The 22,987-nt window shown below is 37.3% G+C and overlaps 2 protein-coding genes across 11 annotated transcripts in view; one reads left to right on the top strand and one right to left on the bottom strand.

Moving 5' to 3' along the window:
• The window catches only part of SLF1 (SMC5-SMC6 complex localization factor 1), a 34,499-nt gene extending 17,850 nt beyond the window's left edge, over window positions 1-16,649 (bottom strand). Inside the window, exons 1-10 of one of the 5 annotated variants that reach the window (XM_064643231.1) lie at window positions 16,514-16,649; window positions 15,645-15,758; window positions 15,409-15,484; window positions 12,899-13,142; window positions 10,609-10,771; window positions 7,489-7,620; window positions 6,091-6,144; window positions 2,973-3,131; window positions 2,262-2,428; window positions 65-202 (exon numbers count right to left, since the gene is read on the bottom strand). In XM_064643231.1, the coding sequence (XP_064499301.1) occupies window positions 65-202; window positions 2,262-2,428; window positions 2,973-3,131; window positions 6,091-6,144; window positions 7,489-7,620; window positions 10,609-10,771; window positions 12,899-13,142; window positions 15,409-15,484; window positions 15,645-15,758 (1,247 nt within the window). In that variant the 5' untranslated portion in view covers window positions 16,514-16,649. Of the gene's footprint in view, window positions 1-64; window positions 203-2,261; window positions 2,429-2,972; window positions 3,132-6,090; window positions 6,145-7,488; window positions 7,621-10,608; window positions 10,772-12,898; window positions 13,143-14,817; window positions 14,982-15,015; window positions 15,162-15,408; window positions 15,485-15,644; window positions 15,759-15,879; window positions 16,137-16,258; window positions 16,392-16,513 lie in introns of those variants that run through there. The other 4 variants (XM_064643227.1, XM_064643228.1, XM_064643230.1 and 1 more) reach the window with 4 other exon arrangements.
• Window positions 16,370-22,987, top strand: part of KIAA0825 (KIAA0825 ortholog) — a 249,849-nt gene continuing 243,231 nt past the window's right edge. The window contains exon 1 of one of the 6 annotated variants that reach the window (XM_064643219.1): window positions 16,370-16,473. The gene's annotated coding sequence lies outside the window, so the exon portion shown is untranslated. The remainder of the gene's footprint in view (window positions 16,474-22,987) is intronic. The other 5 variants (XM_064643220.1, XM_064643223.1, XM_064643224.1 and 2 more) reach the window with 5 other exon arrangements.

The following is a 22,987-nucleotide window of genomic DNA, read 5'->3' as shown; positions in this document are numbered from 1 at the left end:
CTGTAGGTAAGGAAACGCATGTGAAATTGTGAAAAATAAGAAAGTATTATCCTACAAACCTCACCTTTTTTTCAGAAACTCTACTTCAGCTTTTACTAAATCAAAGAAAAACTTCAATAATGTTTTGTGAACTATCTTCTGTTCATCTTCTCTCCCTGAAACTGGTTCAACATGACAAATGGTTTTGCAGTAAAGGCAAGACCTGAAAAATAAAACCCAAAAAATCCATTTGTATGACAGCAATCATAGTCTGATCTAGTGGTAAAAAAGTCAGCTTTGAATTTTGACTGTTTTGACAAGGAAATAGCTTGCTCGCCAGCAACATTCAACATTTTAAAGCCTAATTTTTTGGTTTAAAAGCTCTTTTCAGAAAAACAAAACAAAACAAAAAACATCTTTATGACTGAGTTTCTGTGTTCCAGATTAAGATTTTGTATTATAGTGTAAACTAAATAATTTCCACTGTATTTCATTTTTCTGTCTCTACTCGAGTTATTGTACAATTACTATGTTTAACAGAACATCTTTAAAATCCTTTAAATACAAGATAATCTTGTAATATTCTATAGCCATTGTAACATTTGCAACATCCTACAAACTTTAGTTCAGATAACAGTTCACACATACCATTTAACAGGACTACAGACTGTCAAGTATGATGGAGATAATTCTTCAGTAACATGCAAACACATTTTTTAGCTAGAATTTTGAGTACTAGCACCACCAGGTATACAACTGCTGGGTCTTGGCATTCAGCAGTAAGTACTAAAAGACAAAATACTTCATCTAAAAGACATATTCTCTTCCATTACATGTGACGTGTTCCTAATAAAAACTATTAAATGTCTAATTATAGTGATTCAATGCCCTTCAAGACATGCTTACAATCATATACGTTCATATATGTGTAATCACAGTTGGATCAATGTATTTAAATGTTAGTTAAGATTTTATGACAGCAATAAAAAGAGGTATAGTTTCTCTTCCAAATGAACAGAATAATTAAATTCTATTGGTCCAAATTTAAAAAAATGAGTTCTTAAGATAAAGCAGATACTAACTACCCAAACAACTCCTATGTACTGTCTTGCATTTGTAGAGGTATAAGATATAATCAGACTTAGAATCATAGAATCATAGAATCGATTGGGTTGGAAAAGACCTCCGAGATCATCGAGTCCAACCCTTGGCCCAAATCCAGTCCATTTACTAGATCATGGCACTCAGTGCCATGTCCAATCTGCATTTAAAAATCTCCAGGGATGGTGAATCCACCACCTCTCTGGGCAGCCCATTCCAATGCCTGATTACTCTCTCTGTAAAGAATTTTCTCCTGATATCCAACTTAAATTTCCCCTGGCGGAGCTTAAGCCCGTGTCCCCTTGTCCTATTGTTGAGTGCCTGAGAGAAGAGACCAACCCCCACCTGGCTAGAACTTCCCTTCAGGTAGTTATAGACGGTGATGAGGTCACCTCTGAGCCTCCTCTTCTCCAGGCTAAACAACCCCAGCTCCCTCAGCCTCTCCCCATAGGACTTATGCTCCAGTCCCTTCACCAGCCTTGTTGCTCTTCTCTGGACCCGCTCCAGCACCTCAATATCCTTTCTGAACTGAGGGGCCCAGAACTGAACACAATACTCAAGGTGTGGCCTCACCAACGCAGAGTACAGGGGAAGGATCACTTCCCTGCTCCTGCTGGCCACGCTGTTTTTGATACAGGACAAGATCCCATTGGCCTTCTTGGCCACCTGGGCACACTGTTGGCTCATGTTGAGCTTCCTGTCAATTAGTACCCCCAGGTCCCTTTCTGCCTGGCTTCTCAATAAGATGGTGGAGGTTATAATTAAAATGAAAATACAACATGAAACTTCATGTTTGGTAAGATAAAGCTTGAATTTTCTTTGTAACTGCAGATATGTGTGTGTATCTATACACATACATTCCACGTTAGCAACAATACATAGATTATTATAACCTGTGGAGAGCATAAAAAATAAAATATTTTTTAAAAAGGAAGAAGGCTAAGAAAATGTACATCTTTTTCTTTCAAAAAAAAAAAAATCTATCTGACTGTGAGCTAACACTTTGTGAAATATTAAGTGAAATGTCCAAATCTGTTACAATTCTAGACTTTCACGTGCAGTTAACTTGTTCTGTTGAAAACGTGACTTTGAGGAAACAGAATGCCATTTCTCCTCCACTGTCCCCAAGTTTGGAGTAACATAACAACTATTGCATCCAGCATCTCATTAAACTTTCTTACCTTACAAGCATCTCTATGAAAGACCATGTACCTTTCTTACAGATAGGACACTGAAGAAGATCCAGATAATACTTTAACATAGACAGGGACTTCCAGGGAGGATCATGTTGGAGAATAAGGTACAAAATGTGACAAAGTTTGGCAAAAAATACTGCATCGGTATTTCCCTGTAATAAAATGAGAAAATAACAATGGCTCCATACCAGCCAAAGATCCATATTCACTACGAGTTTATGTATTTTCTTTATTCTTTACAATACCAAAAGACTGTATTTAATCACTGAAGCAACATGTAATTTAATGCATAACTATAAGCAGAAAAACTCATAGTTTAAAAAAAAAATGAAGGAAAAAGAACTTGCTTTAGAGTGATATTCCAGCTGAATGCACTGTTAGAACAAACCTTCTCAATTGATGTCTCTACCTGTGGCCTACTAGCATAGTGTTCTTTCTAAATGTAACAAAAAATATTTGTGGCCAAGCCTTAGAGCACTACATTCATATGGCTTGCAAATAAATACTACTAAAAAAAAACAATCTTTAAGTATTAAATTCTTTTTTTTGTTTTTTGGTAACACAAGCACATTGATGAACACAAAGAGAAGACAGAATACATCGCTAAAAACTACTAAACACAATGTCAGGAGCAAAGATCATAATACTTTCATTTATTGCTTTAATTTTGAAAATACTTTAGTTTTCAGCTCTCACCAATAGGAAATATTCTAGAAGAGAATGAAGAAGTTGCACAGGAGGTATACGGTACTTCTGACCAGCAGCAAGTTCTGTGATTACATCAGCAAATAAATGCTCTTCCACTAATCCTTGAAGTATATACCAACTGTGTCTGGACAAATCAGTACTTTTAACCTAGAAATGAGACATCTTTGTAAATAAAATAACAGCTTAAATAAAAAACACCCCTTAACTAACTAACACGAAATGCATCAATGCATCAACCAACAGGAAATTTCTAAGTAAAATGTTGGTAATATATGTCCTGGTTCTGGTCAGGACAAGGGTAATTTTTTCATTTCTGCAGTAGCCAGGAGCAGGCATGGCTAAGACACAGAGGTTATTCTGGAAGTTATTCTCATGTTACTGCCAGGGGCAGGGGTAAGGGACTTTTGCTTCTGAGAAGAAGGTTGTTCCGAGAAAATGCAGCAGGGGGAGCTGTCCAGTAGTTTCTTGTTGCGGGCTTTCCATATGAATCCTTTTTTCTTATACCTTTTGTTATTAATATTGTTGCTCTTACTGTTCATTTTCTTACATCATTGCTGTTTCCAGTAAATTGTTCTTATCTCAACCCATGATCTTTGCCTTTTGTGTCTCCAGCTGGTGAGGAGGGAGAGGAAGTGGCACATGATTTTAGTGGGTGTACTAAATTGGAGAATATAATTCCTAAACCACAAAAACTAAACAGGAATGATTACAAACTAAACTAGAAAAATTACTTATTGTCTGGTCCAATCTAGATCATTTTGTTCTAGAAAGGCCTTCCCTCTTCCTGAACCAGGCTTTCATTGAAAATACAGTAAGTTTCAGAATGTGCTTCTCTTCTTAGATCAGATTGCATCTACGCTTTTAAAAAACAAATTATAGTCCACACATTCGATAAATTGTGTATAATTTATTCTGGAAAGGTATGAAAAGGAGTTTTAGTATTTCCAAAAGTGCACAGTACATCCCACAACATATGGCTGAAGCAGTAAGATAGTGAGTACCATGGAACAGCTAAGAAAGTCTGAGAAAAGTGTAAAACCATGAGATACATAATTTAAGTGTACACATTATAAACCCATAAACAATATAACTGTTTTATCTCCCTAGTTCTTCTATGCCCATATAGAACGTCAGAGAAGCATCTAACACTACAGATTGCACAGGTAGTAACCCCAGTGGATTTCAAAACTCTGAAGATTTTAATGGCACAGGGCTTCCTGCTTGTTTTCTGCCAGTCACGACAGCAAAGCACTTAACTTTGCAGGCTTTCAAAGAACCCACACAGATATAATGGCTTTCATGAGATGCTGTATCTGCTCTGCAATTTCCCTGTTACCGTCTGTACTTTCAGCTTTCCAAAACCCACAAATAATGCTATTGAAGACCTCAGCTACATTCCTATTTATACCTTTCCTCTAGTCCAGGTTCAAGCCAAAGCTGACACACAAATTAGTTGCAGAGATATTACCAATCAAAGCACAGCTTCCCTATACCAAATAACTTCTCTTTTGAAATCCTGCTTTTTCATTTGACCACACAGCCTGAGGCTCTGGTAAATTCAAAGGAACTTGGATAAGGAGTGAAAACTGAAGAATCTGACTAAGATGACTGATTGGACTGCTGGGAATTAAATAGTTACATAAATGTATTGTTGCTTTAGTCCCTGACAACTTGTAGACTTTAGGATCTCTGCCAAAAATTCTGTCTTTTAATGTACATTAGATAAAGTTACTCAAGACATAAAATCACAGAATCATAGTTTAAATTGGGAAAGAACTCTAACGCATTGAGTCCAATCATTAATGCAGCACCACCAATTCCACCAGCAAACCATGTTCCCAAGTGCCACATCTACACATTTTCTAAATCCCTCCAGGGATGATTACTCCATTACTGTCCTGGACATCCTGTTCCAGTGCTTGACAACACTTTTGGGGGAGAAATTTTCCTATTATCCAATCTAAACATCCTGCCAATTGTTTTAAAACTGGTTAAATTTTTAAATTAACATGGACTTTGAGTCCAGTTGTGGATTTGAAGTCTACTATACTGCTATTAGATAGCTTCCAAAAATGTTCCATGTTGGACCATGACAAAGTATTGGAGTGCTCATTTTTTAAAAGTATTTTTCTCCTCCCTTCCTTATTGTGTCAATAAAAAGAAATCAGAAAAAAAAAGATATTTGCAGTAACTATTTATGTAGAAACGCTCACAAAGATATCGAATTTGCAGCTACCAAGAAATACAGGAAGCTAATAGATGCTTCAAGTGTTTCCATTTTTAACTAATAGAAGTTACCATAAAAAGTACACTGCTACTAGCTCATGGTTACTATGTAAAATGCTTTTTGAGTACTAAGAAGCAATGTTTCAACATGTTTAAAGATTTATTCTTAGTATTAGAGATAGAAAAGGTAAAATTTATTTTCTTCAAATCTATATAACAAAGACTTAACAAAACCTATTGCTGATTTGTACCTGATTTATGGCATATATTTGGCTTACTGGAAATAAAAAAGAGAAATTAAATAGTACAAAAAAAGAAATTAAGTCAAAGTAATTATGAAACAAGATTGAAAAACAAAGTATTCTACTTGCAATCTGTGCTTCAGTTAACCCTGAAACCCACATGATGGTGCTTCAGGCACGTGCTGAAAGAACAACTACTGCTTCTTTCTACAGTGAAACAACCTTTGGCTAAAATCTGTCCCTGCTAGCAAAAACTGTGGTGAGCACTGCTAAAAGTTGTGTACACTTTCACTTTATTGCCACTGCATAAATACCATGCTTGGATAATTTAAGATGCTCTAAATCACAGTAGGGCATCTTTGCTTCTTTTTTTTCTACATTAATAGGTAAAGTTCTCTTAACTAGCAGAATTAAAGGGCTAAATTAACGTGGACAGTACTGAAAGTATTGCAAGAACAAACAACATTCAACATCCAATGCTGCTCTTTAATGCTTCAATACTTTTATTAGAGTTTTGGATAACAAAAAAAAAATTTAAAATGTTTCTTTGATAGCTAATTTTACAATGAAAGTATGTTTGCCTAACTTCATAACAAAATTCTATATATGCAACATGCCCTCCTTGTCAGAATTCTTACCTGTGGATTGCATTTGTTCAGCTGGTCTGTTTGAGCAAACCTGTGGATAACAGTCTGTAAAACAGAATAAAGTCAATCTACACACTGGATATCAGTCAACATATTCAATAAATACCACATAAAACTCCCTAAACAACAACTTTTATTAAGCATCATTCAAGCACAGCATTTAACATAGTAATCTATTTATATTTGTCTTTTTAATATTTGGATGGTAAAATTACAAAATAGAGGGTTAGTGACCCAAAAGGAGTAAAATATGGCAGTTTTTTCTTCCATATTTTCCCTGTTATTGCCTATTTGTTGTTATGTGGTTGCTATGAAATGACATTGTTCCTAGATTAGACCTTAAACACTGAGTGTTTGGATTCCGCTTGCAGGTAACCTATAATGTAAAGATAGGGCAGTAGATGCAAGAGTATGTTACTATTATTGCTATATTTAGTTATCATCTAGTGTTACAACCTTACCAAAAGATGTTACAAAACAGTCTTTAGGAGAGACTATCTTTGGGATTACCATTACTTCATCTGCACATTGCTACATAATGTGTAGTACATATGTACTATATAAGAATTTGAACAAGTGCAGTTGCTATGTGTAATATACATGAAAAGTCAACAAAAAATTTATTTTTTAAATGTCTGGGAGGGTATAGCCTTGGTAAAACGTCACCTATAGAAGATGTAGCATTTGAAGCTGCACAGATTTAAGTAGCATGAGTGTTCTATTTGCTGATTTTCTGTTTAAAAATTGCATACCTTGAGGACTTAAAAATTCTAATTCTTTTGCTACTAAGAATGTACAGTACTTCATGTAAACAAGCTCCTACAAAAGTACTTACACACCACTATCTGCATCACTGTCACTTACCAAGATAATATATCCTAACTCAGAGTAATTAGTTGGTTTTTTCTAGATATGAAATAGTGGTTTTAATTACTAATGTAGCACTCTTATCAGGATTAGATATGTGACAATATAGAACCAAAGCAGTGCATTAGCTCTATTTTTTACTTATGATAAAAAACATTCATATAAATCAACAAAATACCAGCTCTGCGATATGATTGGTTTGAAAAAATAACAGGAAAGTCACAGAAACACCATAACTCAATTTTGTTGAACACTTGCTACTATTTATCTCATATATTACACCAAGATTTCAAGTAGTTCACCTTGTCTTCTACACAGCCATGTCAACCAATTACCATTACTAAATTATAATTTAACTAATGGTAGATATAGTAAATATAGCATTATTAAACATTGCAGGTTGAAAGGCAGTATTACTATTTCAAAGGTTTTAAACTACCTGCTTTATTAGCTCAGTATTATAATGAAAGATATAGTCAATAATATCCATTTTATGCTAAGAAAGCATTAACTGTTACTTACCACTGCAAAATACATATGTTTTATAATGGCGTTTTTCATTTTAGTAAGTTGCATTTTAGACATGACTTGGTCTGTTTCTTGTGCAGACAGCAAATAGTTCATTTGGATATCTTCAGTATTCTGTATTTCATTCTGTGCAGAGCAAAAAAAAAATACTTTCTTTGTTTCAAAGCTAATCGTCTAACCGACTTTTATGTGCAAAGTCTATCTATATGTTGAATTGTAAACCCTTCTGTGCCTATGTATGTTTATACAATTGTTTAAGGGTCTACATCATGTGCCAGATAAACAGCGGGGGGTTTGGAAACCAACCACTGATGCTGTAGGAAGCTGTAGATAAGAACTATCATTGTAACCTTCCCCATATTTATTTTTCCTGACTGACTTTTAACTCAGTCACAATCCCTGTGTCTGAAGCGAGAGCTGTGTTTCCATAATGGATTCTCTCAGGACTTTTCAAAAACTAAAGTCCATTTTCAGCTAGTCAAAAATGTAGTAAGGATTTTTAAAGACATTTTTTCTGCAACTAGTCTATTTATTTTATATAGACCACTATAATGAAATCTTTTCAGTTCTTGCCATAAACCTGAAATAAAATAGTAATTTAAAATTTAAAAGGTTTTTTTTTTCTTTTTTTTGGGTGGTTGTTGTTTGATTGGGGGTTTTTTGTAATTTTGTTTGTTTAAATAATTTACTCTCTGAGTCCAGCTATCATTTCCAGGTATTTCTTCAGTACATAAAATGAGAAAATATTTCTCAAATTGGTTTCCAACTCATTCTGAAAAGACTCCTAGTGACACCACAAGATAATTTTTGTTACTAAAAAATAGCTACAAAAATATTTAAAATTTACTTCATGGATTAAGAACAATACATTTCAGTAAGAGTGTCAATGTATGCTTTCCTTCAAAGAGACAGAGATTAGGATTACAACACCATTTTTATTTTAAGTTAATACACATGCAACTACAAAACCAGACACCTCTTGCAGCATGATGAGTTAAGATATAGATGAAGTGTTCCCTTGGTAATACAATGATGGCCATTTTTTACTGTGAGCAGGTGTGGAAAGCTTGGTGTAGCTTGCCCACTGATCCAAACACCTAAATCCGATGGACAAATCAAGTATGGGAAACATGGGAAATAACAGTATGCAAAAACCCACAGAAGTGCATGCAATGACAAGATCCAAGCAGTTTATACTTCTAAGTTTTAAAACTAAAGTTTCAAAAGTTACATATTTCATCCTATTTTCAGATTTTCCCTTAAATGTATAGTTCAAAACAAACGTATTTGGCATGTGCATAACTGCATTTCTAAACAAACACTGAGTTGGTTGCACATTTAGAAGATGAAGTATTTTTGGTAAAGAGTATAAACAGCTTTCGATGAGCCTGGGATAACTGAACTCTGATGCATTAACTAGTCTTTACTTCTTATGACACTTCAAGCACATTATTTTCAACGTGCTCATAAAAATACTTACATTCAAACAATTTATGTACAATCATGGTAAAAATTTATGAACTCCAGCATGCATCCAACAAAGCAATTAAAGTCACTGTTTGAGACTAGCTCCCTAAAATCATGCATGTGTTCTAATATCCTAAACCAATAAATATGACACCTTGCAGAATCAAATCATCAATGACAATCCCACAGAGTATTTTAACAGTAGTTACTAGGCTGAGATAATAAGAATAGATACTGAAATATAAACATGAAGAAAAGACTTGGATAAAAAAAATTCACACTGAGAATATCTGAACAACAGTGCAGTTCCCCTGAAAAGAAGAAAATAATAATGCTATTTTGCTGAATTCATCATCTGGACACATATATGGATGTTTAGGGGAGGAAGAGGATTTATATTTGCTAGAAGTAGCAGTCAAAAAGCACGAATACAAATTTACAAAGCTGGAAAAATCAAATGAATTATATGCCAAGTACTTCTGGGACAAAGAGAAAAGAGTGTGTCCATAATGTTCTTTGATAAAGCCTAATACATTTGGACAACTGCTGTGATTTGACTGCCTATGTTTTATTCTTTTCCTTTTAAGAGACTAGGAGGCTTAGCAGTTTTCTCAGTTCTTCAGATTCACTTAAATAGAAAACCAATGTTCTCTTGGCCTCTGAGGTGAGTTATTTTTACAAAATTCAGGAAAAAAAAGTTATGTGCAAATTAACAGACTGGTTAAGATGGAAAGCTGTCATCAGATGTGGGAGGAATTCAGGGTGCATAGCAAGAAACACTTGATTTTGATAGAAATCAATAAAAGGTGAAGTAGCCATAAAAACCTGACACTCATTCATCTGTTAATGTAAATGACTATCTTAGCTGAAAGGTTTAAATGAGAACAGTTTCCCTGAACAAGTTTCATTAAGAGAGTAAGGACTAGAGTAAGAGCCCATATTGATGTGTTTTATTCAAGGTGTAAACATTAAGACCTTCCAACCTTCTTCTTGCCCTTCTGTAACAGCTTTATTACAGGGAGCACAAAGTATTTTGATCTGAGGAATCCAAAGGGTTTTCAAATAGTAACAAACATAGTTTTAGCTCCCACTTGCTTGCAAAGGTAATATTTTCAATTAGCAGTTGAATAAAGTCACCCCAGAGTCTGAGGAACTACCATACTAAAAGAATATTCTGAGGCCTTTGAGTAGTTCCAGATCAAAATACTAGGAAGTTCTGAACGGTGCACCTGGTAAGCAAACAATTATGAATCATTGGGCATCTCTCTTAAAGGAAATAGTAACAAAAAATTCTGCTGAATTCCGCACTGGCCCAGGACCATGTCCAGATAGCATCCTATTACAGTGTTCCATCACCCTTACAGTAACAAGTGGTTCCTGACTTTCAGACAGAACCTCTGGTGCTTCTGTTTATACTCATTGCCTCTTGTCCTCTCAAAGGGCACCACAGCCAAGCTCTGTCTACTTTGCACCCTCCCCTCAGGTATTTGTATACATTCATAAGCTTTCATGCCTCTTGGATACACAGTTTCAGCATCAGAAAGTTGTCTTACCTTTAATCAAATTACAAAACTTCCAGGTTGATCATATACCTCTCTATTATTAACACTGCATTGTTTACAGTAATCAGTAAAATAATTTACTCACCTCAAAAAGGTAATGTCCTAGATATTGCAAAGGGTAGTACTGAGCTTCTGAGAGACATTTTTTGTTTTGCATAGGACAAACGTCATTATTGATGAATATATGAGTTACACTGTGCTCTGCATCACGAGATGAACATATGGTTGCCTTTCCAGCTTGAAGAACTCTAAAGAAACATATTTGGAAAGATGTATTTACTCCATTATATTAATACTGCCTAAAGCTACAATACAGTTTACAAACTACAAGCATGTAAGTGCAACTGAATAAGGCATGTATGTATGTATGGCACTCCACAAACTTTATTAGAAAGATAAAAGGGCACTTAATAGCCTTCAGAAAACTAAATAACCCACTTAACAAGACATCTTTCTCCTCACAATTTAATACTATTAATTAAAATCAATATACACCTCCTACCTATCTGATAGAAAGCTTTACCTGTGCACTTTTTCAGATATCAAATTTGATGATAGCAGCTATACTTTTTTGCATTATCTCCCCCAAAATGATACAGTCTTTCAATTAAATCTTCCTATAAATTAAGCAGTTTACAAAAAAATGAACACTGCTTTTCTGAACTGTAATATGATATTTTCATAATACAAATAACACATTTCCATAACACATTTACAGCATTGGCGCTGTCCAGTATCATATATAGAGAAGAGATTTGTTTGTTTTTGTGACACCATTACATAGAATTTTCCCAGGGACAATTTCCAGAGCTGTACTACTGCAAGTACTCCAATGTTTTAGAAAAGATGCCAGACAAAAAAAAATGCTGCAAAAAATAAGGTCTCGTGACATTCTGGATATATGTTTCATTTTTTATAATCCAGGTATGTAAAAGGAAAGGCTGCTGATCTCACACACTTACCCATCCAACAGCTAGGCACTAAAAGCAAGAAGAGCATAGAAAGAGGAAAAAAAGGCACAGTATTGTTAAATATTAGAGAAAAATTGGTCTTTCCCCAAAGCTATAGTGGCCTTTATGACTGAAAAGAATATTTGCTGAAGACAAAAAACATCCACCTGTCAGTTTTTCCTGACTGAGTAAAAGGATTCCCATGTTGAGTGTATGGGAAACAGCCTGGAAAAAAAAGACATCTTCCACAAAACTGCTTGTTCACCTCTCTTGCTGATGTAGTTCCCATAAAAGGTTATTTCTATTGCAAACAGACAGTTGTGCAAGACACCATTTCAACAGTGTTATCGTGAAGATCTGCATAAGCAGTTTTTATGGAAAAAGAAGAAGCATTTTTCACAAGCGTGGCAGGACATAATAAACTCTTCCACTCAGCCAGGAAAATAGCACACATAGAATGCATTCTGTTGGCAAAATCAAAAGATGGTAACTTCAGCTACACCTCACTTCGTCTCTATGAACTAGAAAGAGACAGGCACCTGTGACGTAGCATACAGCCCTGTACTATGATTCACCAAACTGCACTTCCCTTTTTGCCTGTGCATCTGTGGCATGCCTAGACCTGAGCATTCCTAACTAACTGGGATGTCAAGAGAGAGCAGGACAGTTTTTGATTGAATGGAAAGCTCTAAAACAGTGTCAGGAGACGTTTCTTTTACTGCACCAGATATAAATATTACTTAAATATGCTCTACTTGTACTTCTGTGCGGTATTTAAATGAATGAATCCAAATGTGTAAGAAGAGTATGGAAAAGAAAAACACAGCCCTAGAATTCTTGCACTTCAATCGTTTCCCTTTCCTCTGCTTTTCATTTATACTTTTGTCCTTCCCTTCCAAACTATATGTATTTACAACATATCAGAAACATCTGATAAGCACAAATTAGATCTTCAGAACTACAAGAAGCTGTTACACAGATGTGACACAAAGATCAATCAGGTCAGTAACAGTGTGGCCCAGATGCTTAAGACACGGTCTCGGGTCACCCAGCCAAGTGAAATAAGGTGTCCTATTCCAGCTACTATTTGAATCTAACACCCACACAAAATAAACACTCATAAAAACTGTAAGTCTGTATTTCTTGCCTCATGAAGAAGTTTCTCTTAGCAGCTTACTTGATAAAAACATACAAAAATGCACATTATTTTTGACACTATACTAAAAGAAAGCAAGAAAAGCAGTGATGTTACAGATTTAAAGTCATTATAAAAATATGGAAATATATTAATGAAAATAATTCAGAGTTTGGAGAGCTGAGGTTATTATGGACCAAATTAACTGGGATGGAAGAACAAAAATATGTTCAACCATACAATAAGTGCTCTACTGTGCATTACTTAAGCTTTAAGACATATACTCCTACCTTCTAATAGATGCCATTCGTTTATCACCTTCCTTAGCAGGAAGGACAACTTTCCATCTGTGGAAGGCCCCTGGAGCACTAGAGAAAGTCAGTTCTTCGCGCCATCTTTTAGGTGCAGATTGCATTTGAGGTGAATAATGGGTGTCTTTTTCAATTTCATATCCCCATTCGTACGTTGTTTCATCAAGCCATCTGCCACTTTCAGCACTATTAATTATGTACTCCTTAGTTAGTACCCACTTTCCTAAAAAGCAAATGAACTGTCAACCACAAGAGATTTTTTTTGTGCAGACAAATGGCAATCAGCTGAAGAACTAATATAAAATTAACTTAAACCTTTCTTGTGCAAATAAAAGCTGAAATTATAAGTACCATTTTAAAAACTTCTTCCTGTTACAAGAGTTCTCCACTTCAGACTTTCGAATCAAAAGTCTCACAATGCCACTGAAAATGATCATTCTGTTTTCTTTTACCGATGAAGTGCCTTTTTACCCTTCCTAGATAAAATAATTGTCTATCTCCTCAAAAATCTCCAGATACATCTTTTCAGCTTCCCAGATTTTGTTCTTATGAATTCCACAGAACCTTGGCTTTTAATAACCTTTATTTTTAATACCATTTGACACTTACACAAATATACTAAAATGAAGAAATATTTTACTACCAATGATTTAAAAGAAGAAATAAACTTTTAGCATGTAAGCTCTTTCTCACATATATTCTCAAAATTACTTGCACTGCTAGTGTAGTGAACATCAATATTCGGGGGACACAGTTTTAGACTTTTTTCTTTTCCCTTTCTTCTTTTCACATCCTTTTCTCTCATCCCTTGGCTCCACCTCCTCCGCCTCTCCTCTTTCATCTTCTGCATGTATGCTTTTGATACAGTATGTAATGATCTTCCCCTTTTCTCTGTCTCTCTCTTCTTACAGGTTCAGGTCAAGAGCAGTGGTTAGTATCCTGCTCTTGTATTGAAACACTACCTACAGAAGACACTGTAAGAGAAATTGACTTGAATTGCGAGAACCTAATTGGTTTCACAGAACAGCAGGGTTGACTGGCAAAATTTCTCAGTGCCGGAGCACAGATGGTACTTTTACAAAACCTAGCATAGGTACCAGTAGACTTATGACTGGAAAAGGTATGTTGTGCACAACCTGCATGTTAAAACCATTTCTCCTTGAAATTTCCATGTCAAAACTTCTGTCAGCACAACAACTGGCATCCTTTAGTATTACTGTTCAACCCTACAGAGTTCTAAATGTATTTAAACATTATCTTTCTTCATTACTTGCAGTAGGAATGAATACACTGTCTCTGCCATCAAGAGTAAGACCAATGATTATGCAAAAATGGCACCTCTTCAAGATTAAAAACTGCTAGATGTTATTGTGGAAGATTTGTAAGTAGAGAAGCATGATAGAGTTTTGTATTGCCATGTGGACATTACATATACCACTTCCACTCTGTTCAAGAAAACATCTCCACATGTTTTAAATTCCAAAAAGTAAGAAAACATTAACTCAAAGGTTTAGAATTGTTAAAACAAAGTGTTATGCCAGAAATTTATAGGCATTTTAATATTGTTTCCCTCATGGAAACTTTTAGTTATTTCCTTTTTGATAAGAGTGAGATGAGAATTTTACATAAGTACAAGGAATCATCCATATATATATATATATATATATACACACCCCTGCATACAAGCATGAGATCAAGAAATTTATATATATATCTTTAAATCCAAATACATGTTTAATTATTTCTGTCTATTATCTCTTAATTTAAGATTAGCCATTCTAAAAATTGCTTTACCACTTTGTTATAGTATTAAATAGGGAAAATACAGATCATCTTAAAATTGGTATTGTGATATCTCATAACTACAAGATAGTGTAAACTCATCATAGAATCCTTACCTATAATCAGTCTATAATGAAATCTTAAAATACAGAATTCTCATTCCGAAAGCATTTGAGTTGCTTATGTATGGGACTGCAGCATCAGGCCACAGTTAAACAGGAAGCAAGAGGAAAGACCAGAGGCTTGTGTCAGAATGGCAGAAGTCTGGAATTTTTTCTTGCTGCATAAACAGGAAATTAGAGACTGAGCTTTACCAGTGAATGTTGCATACGAATTTGGTGTCAAAAATCCACTCCAACTATGGGTGTCCATATTCTCTCTGCCTCCTTTTAAGCAATTCATTTTTAAGTGTCCATGTAATTTACTTATGACTGCGGGATCTAATATACAACAACATTTTCTGTTTGGTAACAGGTGCAGATCCAACAAAGGGAGAGAGCAGGAATACAATTTAGGAAAAAAATCTAAACAAAAAGAAGTAAATCATAACTTGAACATAATACTACATTAAAAATCGAGGTCAATGGAAGGAGAATGAGTGTTTGTAAGACAGTTCACTCACAAAATGAAAACAGATAACCCTTTTAAGTCTCCTTTCCAGACCCAGCTGTGATGCTACAAAATTTAACAGGAAACCTTTTACTCACCAGCAGCACAGGCAGCTAAGATCTTTTCACTCTTGCACAGCTTTTTTGCTACAAGATGTGTACAATTTCTGTATTTCTAACAAAACAAAAACAAAATAACACACTTGTATCACTGGAAACAGTTTAAATTCCATGGCTATTTATACACAACTAAACTACAGCACAGTCATTTCTTTTAAGGCTTGCATTTCTACTTTCTGCTCTAACCCTCTTTTCTGTGCTTTGGTGAACAATACCTTACTATCTATAAAAACACAGTTCAGTTTAAGCAGACATTTGAGCAGGGCCTTTTTCTCTTTTTCTTTAAATCCAGTTATTTGGATTATCCGTTTCTGGCTGCCACTTCCCATCTGTTGAAAGAAAGAAGAACGAAAAGGAAACATTAACACACAAAATATACACCACGAAAAGTTGCTTGCAAAGTCTGACTAGCATTTCCTACTTCTCTTCCGTTGAAATGGGAAAACACACCGAGAAAAAAGAAAGCTGCCTGAGGCGGTATACCACATTTTAAGCTCTCACTGCCTGCCACTGTTGAGATATCTCAAAGGCGGTAACGCGGTAGTCCTGAGACGCCCAAACTGCGGCCTGCAATGGGCCGAGCCCCCCGGGTCTGGCATCTTGGCTCTGCACCGGGATGCCCGTAGGCTCCGCCTTTCAAACCCTTGCTCCGCTGCTGCGCGGACCCCGCAGGTGCGGGGAGGTTCTTTACCGCCCGCCGGGGGGGAAACCCGCCGCCCCCTCTCACGAAACCGCCACCGAGGTGCGGCGGGCTGGCGACGCTCCCGGACAAGATCTGAGGAGCGAGCCCCCATCGCTGCGGCGGGGGAGCCCCCCGGCGATCACGTACACAGGCCATGGGCGTGGGGAACAGGCGCTGTGCTGGAGCCCTACGGCTCCTCGATCCGGCCCGGCCCGGTCCCCGCTGGACGCTGCGCCCCTCGTTCAAACCCCGGCGCGATCCCGCCTTCCCCCGCCCCGCCCCCGGATGTGGCGGAGCGGCCGTTCCGGGACGTTGTCACGGACGCTCCGCTGTCGCCGGGGCTGTCGGCGCGGAGCCGCTCGGTAAGTGGCTCCGGCGGGGCTGCCCTTCCCCTGCCCTTACCGTGCGACCCGAGCGGGACAGGGCTGGGATCCGCTGCGGCCGCCCGCAAAGCTCCGGGGTTCCCCGCGGCCGCCTTCTCTCCTCCGCGGCCTGGCCGGGCGCTGCGCAGTTCCCAGGCTCCTCGGGCAGCCGAGGCGCCGGTGGGTGCCCGCCCCTGCTGCGGGAAGGCGGCGGTGGTGTCCCTCTGAGGCGGCCCTGGCGGCGCGGCGCTGCGGGCCCGGCTTTGCACCTCACCGCGGAGCGGGATGGGGCGGTCTGCCCTCAGACCGAGAGGAGCGGGTCCCCCCAGGGCTGGGGGAGGCGGGGACAGGCTGGGGGCGAGTGGCGGAGGGCGAGCTGGGAAACGCGTCGGCGCTGCCTCGGAGTCTGAAAATCACCATGTCTGTTGCTCGGCAGAATTAAAATTGTGGAAGGCGGTCTGATAGGGGTGTGCTGGATGACGGAAGAGACCTCACAGAGTAGAGGAAGCTGACAGATGAACCAGGTGGAATTCTATGTAGATGCAAGCTGAAGTGTTTCTTCTGGAACAGACTGACTGTGAAAGTCAGGAAAGGGACCAGGGATTTCTGACCCTCAATACCATTTTCTCAGTATCTCTGAGAAACTTTGGAAGTGCCTCGTGCCTCATAATGATTGGTCTTCAGGGCAAGTGACCAGACACTGCTACAGCCAGATAATCAAACCACGTACCGGGATTTCTGCCCCGTTAGTGAAGGGATTCCTGCCCCACTGATCAAGTGGGTGCAGACTCTTCATTATGAGAGTCAGGGTTTGTTTTTTTAAAATTACAAAGCAATACGAAGAGCTCAAAATAATATTCAGCTTGTATCTCAAGCACTCAGTTTAGAATTTAGAAATGTAGAAATGCCAAGATGGTGATTGTTCGTCAGATTTTGTTTTGGTGTTCCACGCTTTATTTTGGTCCTTTCTGTGTTTAAGAGATGACTTTTGACTATTCCTGTGTCATGCAGTGCACTGAATGGATAGTGCACAAGAAATCTGTCAATGCTTTGTAGTGAATAAAAGTAGCTTTTTAGAACACTTTTATTCCTTTTTTCTATAACTTGAGACTAGAAGGCACACATCCTGATTCAAATGGAATCAGGAAAAAACTTTCCTGAAAGCAAAACTGTCACAACTGCTGAGTTTTTGTCACTGCAGCTTAGATCAATGGGTGCAATGACCATTGAACTCACCATTGCTATAAAGCGTAGGTACCATATGTATTCCTTTGGAAAGAAAAGCCAAACCCACCTAGCTGAAGACATCTAAAATTTGAGAGCAGGTTGGACACTTGATTTTAAATCTGAATTTCCCAAATATCACAACAGAAGAACAGTTTTTCCAGGCCTCACATGAGTCCTGTGTTGCTGTTTATGAAGTATTCTGGTACACTGAATGCTTACTCAAGTTTTTCCTATCTTTTGTTTCTTTAACATTGCAGTTGTATTTTTGTATGCAAGCATGAAGAAATGACCATCAACAACCTTTGTCATTAGTTTATTTATATAAATGACACTGAAAAAAAATCTTAAGGATTCAGAGTTAAATGACTGCATTTATTGTTTGCGCTTCTTGATTGACAATGAAGATTAGTTGGATTTTCTATTTTGTATCTCTTGCATCTTTGTACCTTCGCTATTGGTTTGTCAAGACTGTAAAGGTATTAATTTAATTCTTTTAAATTTTATTTTAAACAGTTTAATTCTTACTAACTGGGACTAGCTACTAATCATTACTGAACCAAAAACTGTTAGTTTTTTGCCACAGGACTGTGTTAGACACCAGCAATTATTGGGTCAGAACCTCTTTATGGGGGGGGGGGGGGGGGGGCGTGTGTAGAGGGGAAAGGGATGGGTCAAACCTCACAGAGGTGGAGTAGTGTTGTATCCCTCATGGCAGGCCCCTGGAACGCACATGGGGAAACTCCGGAGTAGCTGTCAGTCACAATAGCCCGGGAAAACTATAACACACCACACCTCCTGGAGCTCCTAACCCAGCTCAGATTGGCAGGGACAGTGAGAACACTGCCCCTCACCCTGGTCTGGAACCCCAGAGTGGTTGGTGGGTCTGGAGGGGTTGGCCATAGACACCAGAGCAGATAAAACCAAAGGCATGTATTTGCCTCGTGTCATGGCCCTGTCACTGGGACATGCGAGAGCTGGTCTTCCACAGGGTTCCAGTGGTAGCTGTCTCTTCCTCTTTCACCTTGTCTCTTCTTGCTTCCTCTGCTTCTCTTTCTTTGTTCCTTTCTTGCTGTTTTGGGCGACTTGGAGCTGGAAGGATTGGATTCCATGTGGAGGGATTGGATTCTGAGTTACATGTTGTAGAATAGTATTTGCTGGGTCAGTATTGTGGTGGAACATTTTTGTCTAGCTTGTGTGGTACACTTTTGAACTTTTTGCCAAGTTCCCTTATTCTCTCCCCTAAATTAATAAAGATAGCTCTTGGGAACAAGTCCATGGATTATTCTCTTAATGCTATCTTGAGGTATTAAAGAACCTTATATATATATACATATATATATATACATATATATATATATACACACGCACACAAAAGTAAAACTCCTGGCTAAGCCCATGAGCCTGCAGCTCTGGGGCTGGAGTGTTAAGGACTGGAGGAGTCTTCAGCATATAATACTGTAAACTAATTCCTGGTGAAGAAGTTGCATAAAACTGTGAAGCTATGTCGGGGGAGGTTTAGGTTAGACACTAAGAAAAGGTTCTTCTCCCAGAGGGTGGTTGGGCACTGGAAGAGGCTCCCCAGGGAAGTGGTCACAGCACCAAGCCTGACACAGTTCAAGAAGTGTTTGGACAACGCTCTTAGGCACATGGTGTGATTCTTGGAGATGGTCCTGTGCAGGGCTAGGAGTTGGACTTCAATGATCTTTGCAGATCCCTTCAAACTCAGGATATTCTATGATTCTATAATGATGACCGTTTGTTACCTATAAGAATTAGGTATTTTTTCCTTGTCTCTGGCACAGGTGTGTGGAATAAAAATAACCAAGGCCTCAAGCATTTCACATCTAATTTCACTTTAAAATACATTGTTACTAAAGTGTAGCTTTAAGCAATTACATTTTTTAATTTTCATTTTAGGGATGTCTGATAAGTTTAGATTTCACTTACTCTCCGATTCTATTATTTTTTTCATAAAAAGCCTAAAATATTTTCTTCGTTTCCATCCTTGTTGTGATCTCATTATAGTAGCCAAGTATCTCTTAATATTATGTTGCATAGGTTCTAGGGAGTAGGCTTTTTAACTGATGTACTTTTAAGTACCTCTGTGTTCCTTTGTTCTTTTAATGTGTTTGTCAAATATATGGTTCAATTGCTCAGTATTATACATTGAATTTGAGCAGTTTATCTCTGGGTTTTAGATGGTATTCACTTCTACACATTCTCTTCTACACTGCATGTGACATCTTTTATAAAAATGGAGAAGTGATTTTCAGTGCTACACAAAAGGTATGTCACTTCTAAAACTTCTAATTGCATTTTAAGGACTAGCAAGAATGGCCGTACAGCTCTTATGTCCTCAGTTCATTAAGAAGCCATGATCAGAGAAATAAATATTCCTTTTACTCTTTCACAAAAAGAGTTTACTTACAGTGTATCAGGTGCCCATCTCTTTCAGACTTTCTATCTAATTTTTATTACCTAGGGAGACAAAGGAGAAATTCCATTTTCATTGCGCTGTTCTAGCTTTCTACCTTATAGTTTTTGCTTCCTATATATTCTACATATAATTGTATTACCATTATGTCTTTTGCCTTGAAATTTCACTTCTTACAATTCCCAGAGATAGCTAGTTTACTTCACATAATATGTGCAGTTACCTTTCTCCAGGCCTCACTGGTGCTGCTGCTGTTAATGGGATCATTGTTGATTCTTGTCTATTAGTCTCACAGCCTCTTTCTGCAAGCCTCTTCCACTTTTTCCTTAATTTTGCAAGTTAATGTTTTGTGTTTGGGGGTTTTTTTGGTGTTGTTTTTTGTTTGTTTGTTTCTTTGTTTTTTGTTTGGCTTTTTTTGTTTTGTGTGTGTGTGTGTCTGTTTTTTGTCCCTCACAAAACTTTTGACCTTCTGTGTTGAAAATTTTATGTAATTACTTGCAGCAATTGTGATAGTGATAGTCCATGCATAAGCATCTCTTCCATTGTGAAATATAATCTGTCAGATTTTTTATCTAGTGTAAGATATTTTGCATTATGTGCTTAAAATATTTTCCATCCTGTAAACAAGTTTATCAGTTGACTGATTACAATTTCAGAGGTTAATAAAATTATTAATTGGAGCTTTTTTCCTTCTGTTGTCTAAACATAATGTGTATACTTTTAAAAACAGTATCATTTGACAAAACAAAACTCACAATGCCATAGGCAAATTTTGGTCAAACCTTTAGTAATCATAGCTTTGTAAAAAAACCAACCCTGAAATTATACTGAAAAATCAATCATAGAAGCTAGAACAGTATGAAGTGTCTCCACACTGCCTTCATGTGGAGAAAAGTCTAACTTTGTGCCCCTTTAAGTCCACTTTATAAGTCCATCTTCAGTATGAAGCACTGCCTCTGGCTTTGTTGAAACTGAAGGAATTTCAATTTTCTTCTACAGTGGTAAGGGATTACAAGAATTAGAAATAATATAATATAAGTCCACAGAAGCTAGAATAGCTTCTTAATAATAATAATAATAATAATAATAATAATAATAATCTTTCTATAAATGTATCTGTACTTTATTTCATGAATATAGGAAAGGCGGAACAAGCATTGTGAAATTTGATGGTTTTCTTCAAGCTTTATTGATTATATAAATTCTCAGTTATCATAACTTTGTACTTATTTTTAAAAACATCTTCATGTTCTTTTCAGGATGTATCATTTGTATTTCTTTCATGTAACTGTTTTGGTTCCAAAGAATGTTTATTTTTCTGATCATTATTAAAGCTCAGTGTGTCTTCTCATTTCCTTGCATTCATCTGCCCTTCTGCCAACTCACATTCCATTAATGTAGGTCAGTGAATCAATGTTGATGGACAAATGAAGAGAGCACAGTGTTCAGCAACTTGTTCAATAATTTTTCTGTACATGAGGCCAATCTATATACTTTATGTGTATTAGTTCACTTGTTAATGACATAGTGACCTGTATTTTATTAGTGTGCTTTCAGTCGCTCATAACTTGGACTAAGGCTTTGTTTGTTTCTTTCTTTTAAAATACAGGTAATGGAATGGTTTAATTTTGCATTTAATTTTCCTACCACATAAAGTTCACATGAAGTTCAAATTTCTTTTCTTTGCCTGACATGAGTTAGTCCCTTGCTGCTTGGACCTTCTTAATCTTATTACTGTTCTTCTGCCCTGTTCTAAATCCTCCGTACCTGCCCGGAATACTTAATTGACCTAATTCCCACATTGACTTTCTAGTATTTTTTCCTACATAGCAGATCCATTCTGATATGATCGGCAATTTTTCATTCATCAAAGTCCTTTCACCTTCCTTTTTTTTTTTTTTGAGAATGCCCGTGAACTTGTTCAGATTGTGTTTGCTGCTGATTTCTTATTTTTTGAGTGTGTTGTAAAATGCATTTTCTTTGTCTTTTGATTATTTTTTCTTCTCTAAGTAACTGCAGTTAAAATGGTGAATGTAGGTAATGCTAGCAGATACTGTAATTTTTTCTTAATAATTGTGTGTTGTTAAATAGCAGTATATATACTGTGAATATTCTAGAATGGTTTTTGCTCTGCAATAACACCTCTCTCCCTGCAGTTTTATTTCTGACTAGGCAACTGCCAACAGCATGATCAAGCCCAGAATGCAGATAAACATGAACCCTGGCTCACAGACATTAGAAAATCAAATCAGTATAACCAGTGCAGTAATGTGTTGCGTGTACACTTTCTACCTTCTCTGTAGTTCACTGTACTTGAGCTCAGTACAGAGGGTAGGGAAAAGATATTGTGGATGGAAGGAGAAAAAAATAGTTAAAAGAATTTAGGAGAAAGTGTGATGTAAATTATTATAGGGAAGATAATGAAGGTGCAATAAGTGCAAGAAAGTATGAAATACCCTACCCTATGTGTATTTTATCAATATGTAACTGGAAGGTTATATATAGTTGTGACATATAGGTGTCAGACAAAAATTTGCTACTTAAGGTGAGGTTCATAGAATGGATTGGGTTGGGAGAGACCTTAAAGATCACCTCATTTCAACCCTCTGTAAGCCCCCTTTTAAGTTCTGAAAGGCTATGGTAGGATTTCCCCAGAGCCTTCTCTTCTCCACACTGAGTAGCCCCAATGTATCCATAGCATGGATGTGTGATCATCTTGGCCACCCTCCTCTAGAATTGTTCCAGCAGGTCCACACCCTTCTTATGTTGGGGACCCCAGAGCTGGGCAATGCTCCAGGTGGACTCTCACCAGAGCAGAGCAGAAGCTTGAGCATTTAACAGAGTATCTGTAGA

The sequence above is a fragment of the Pseudopipra pipra genome, chromosome Z, assembly GCF_036250125.1.
Source record: "Pseudopipra pipra isolate bDixPip1 chromosome Z, bDixPip1.hap1, whole genome shotgun sequence".
Taxonomy (NCBI): Eukaryota; Metazoa; Chordata; class Aves; order Passeriformes; family Pipridae; genus Pseudopipra; species Pseudopipra pipra.
The sequence above is the reverse complement of the archived record's forward strand: the minus strand, read 5'-3'. Positions and strand labels throughout refer to the sequence as shown.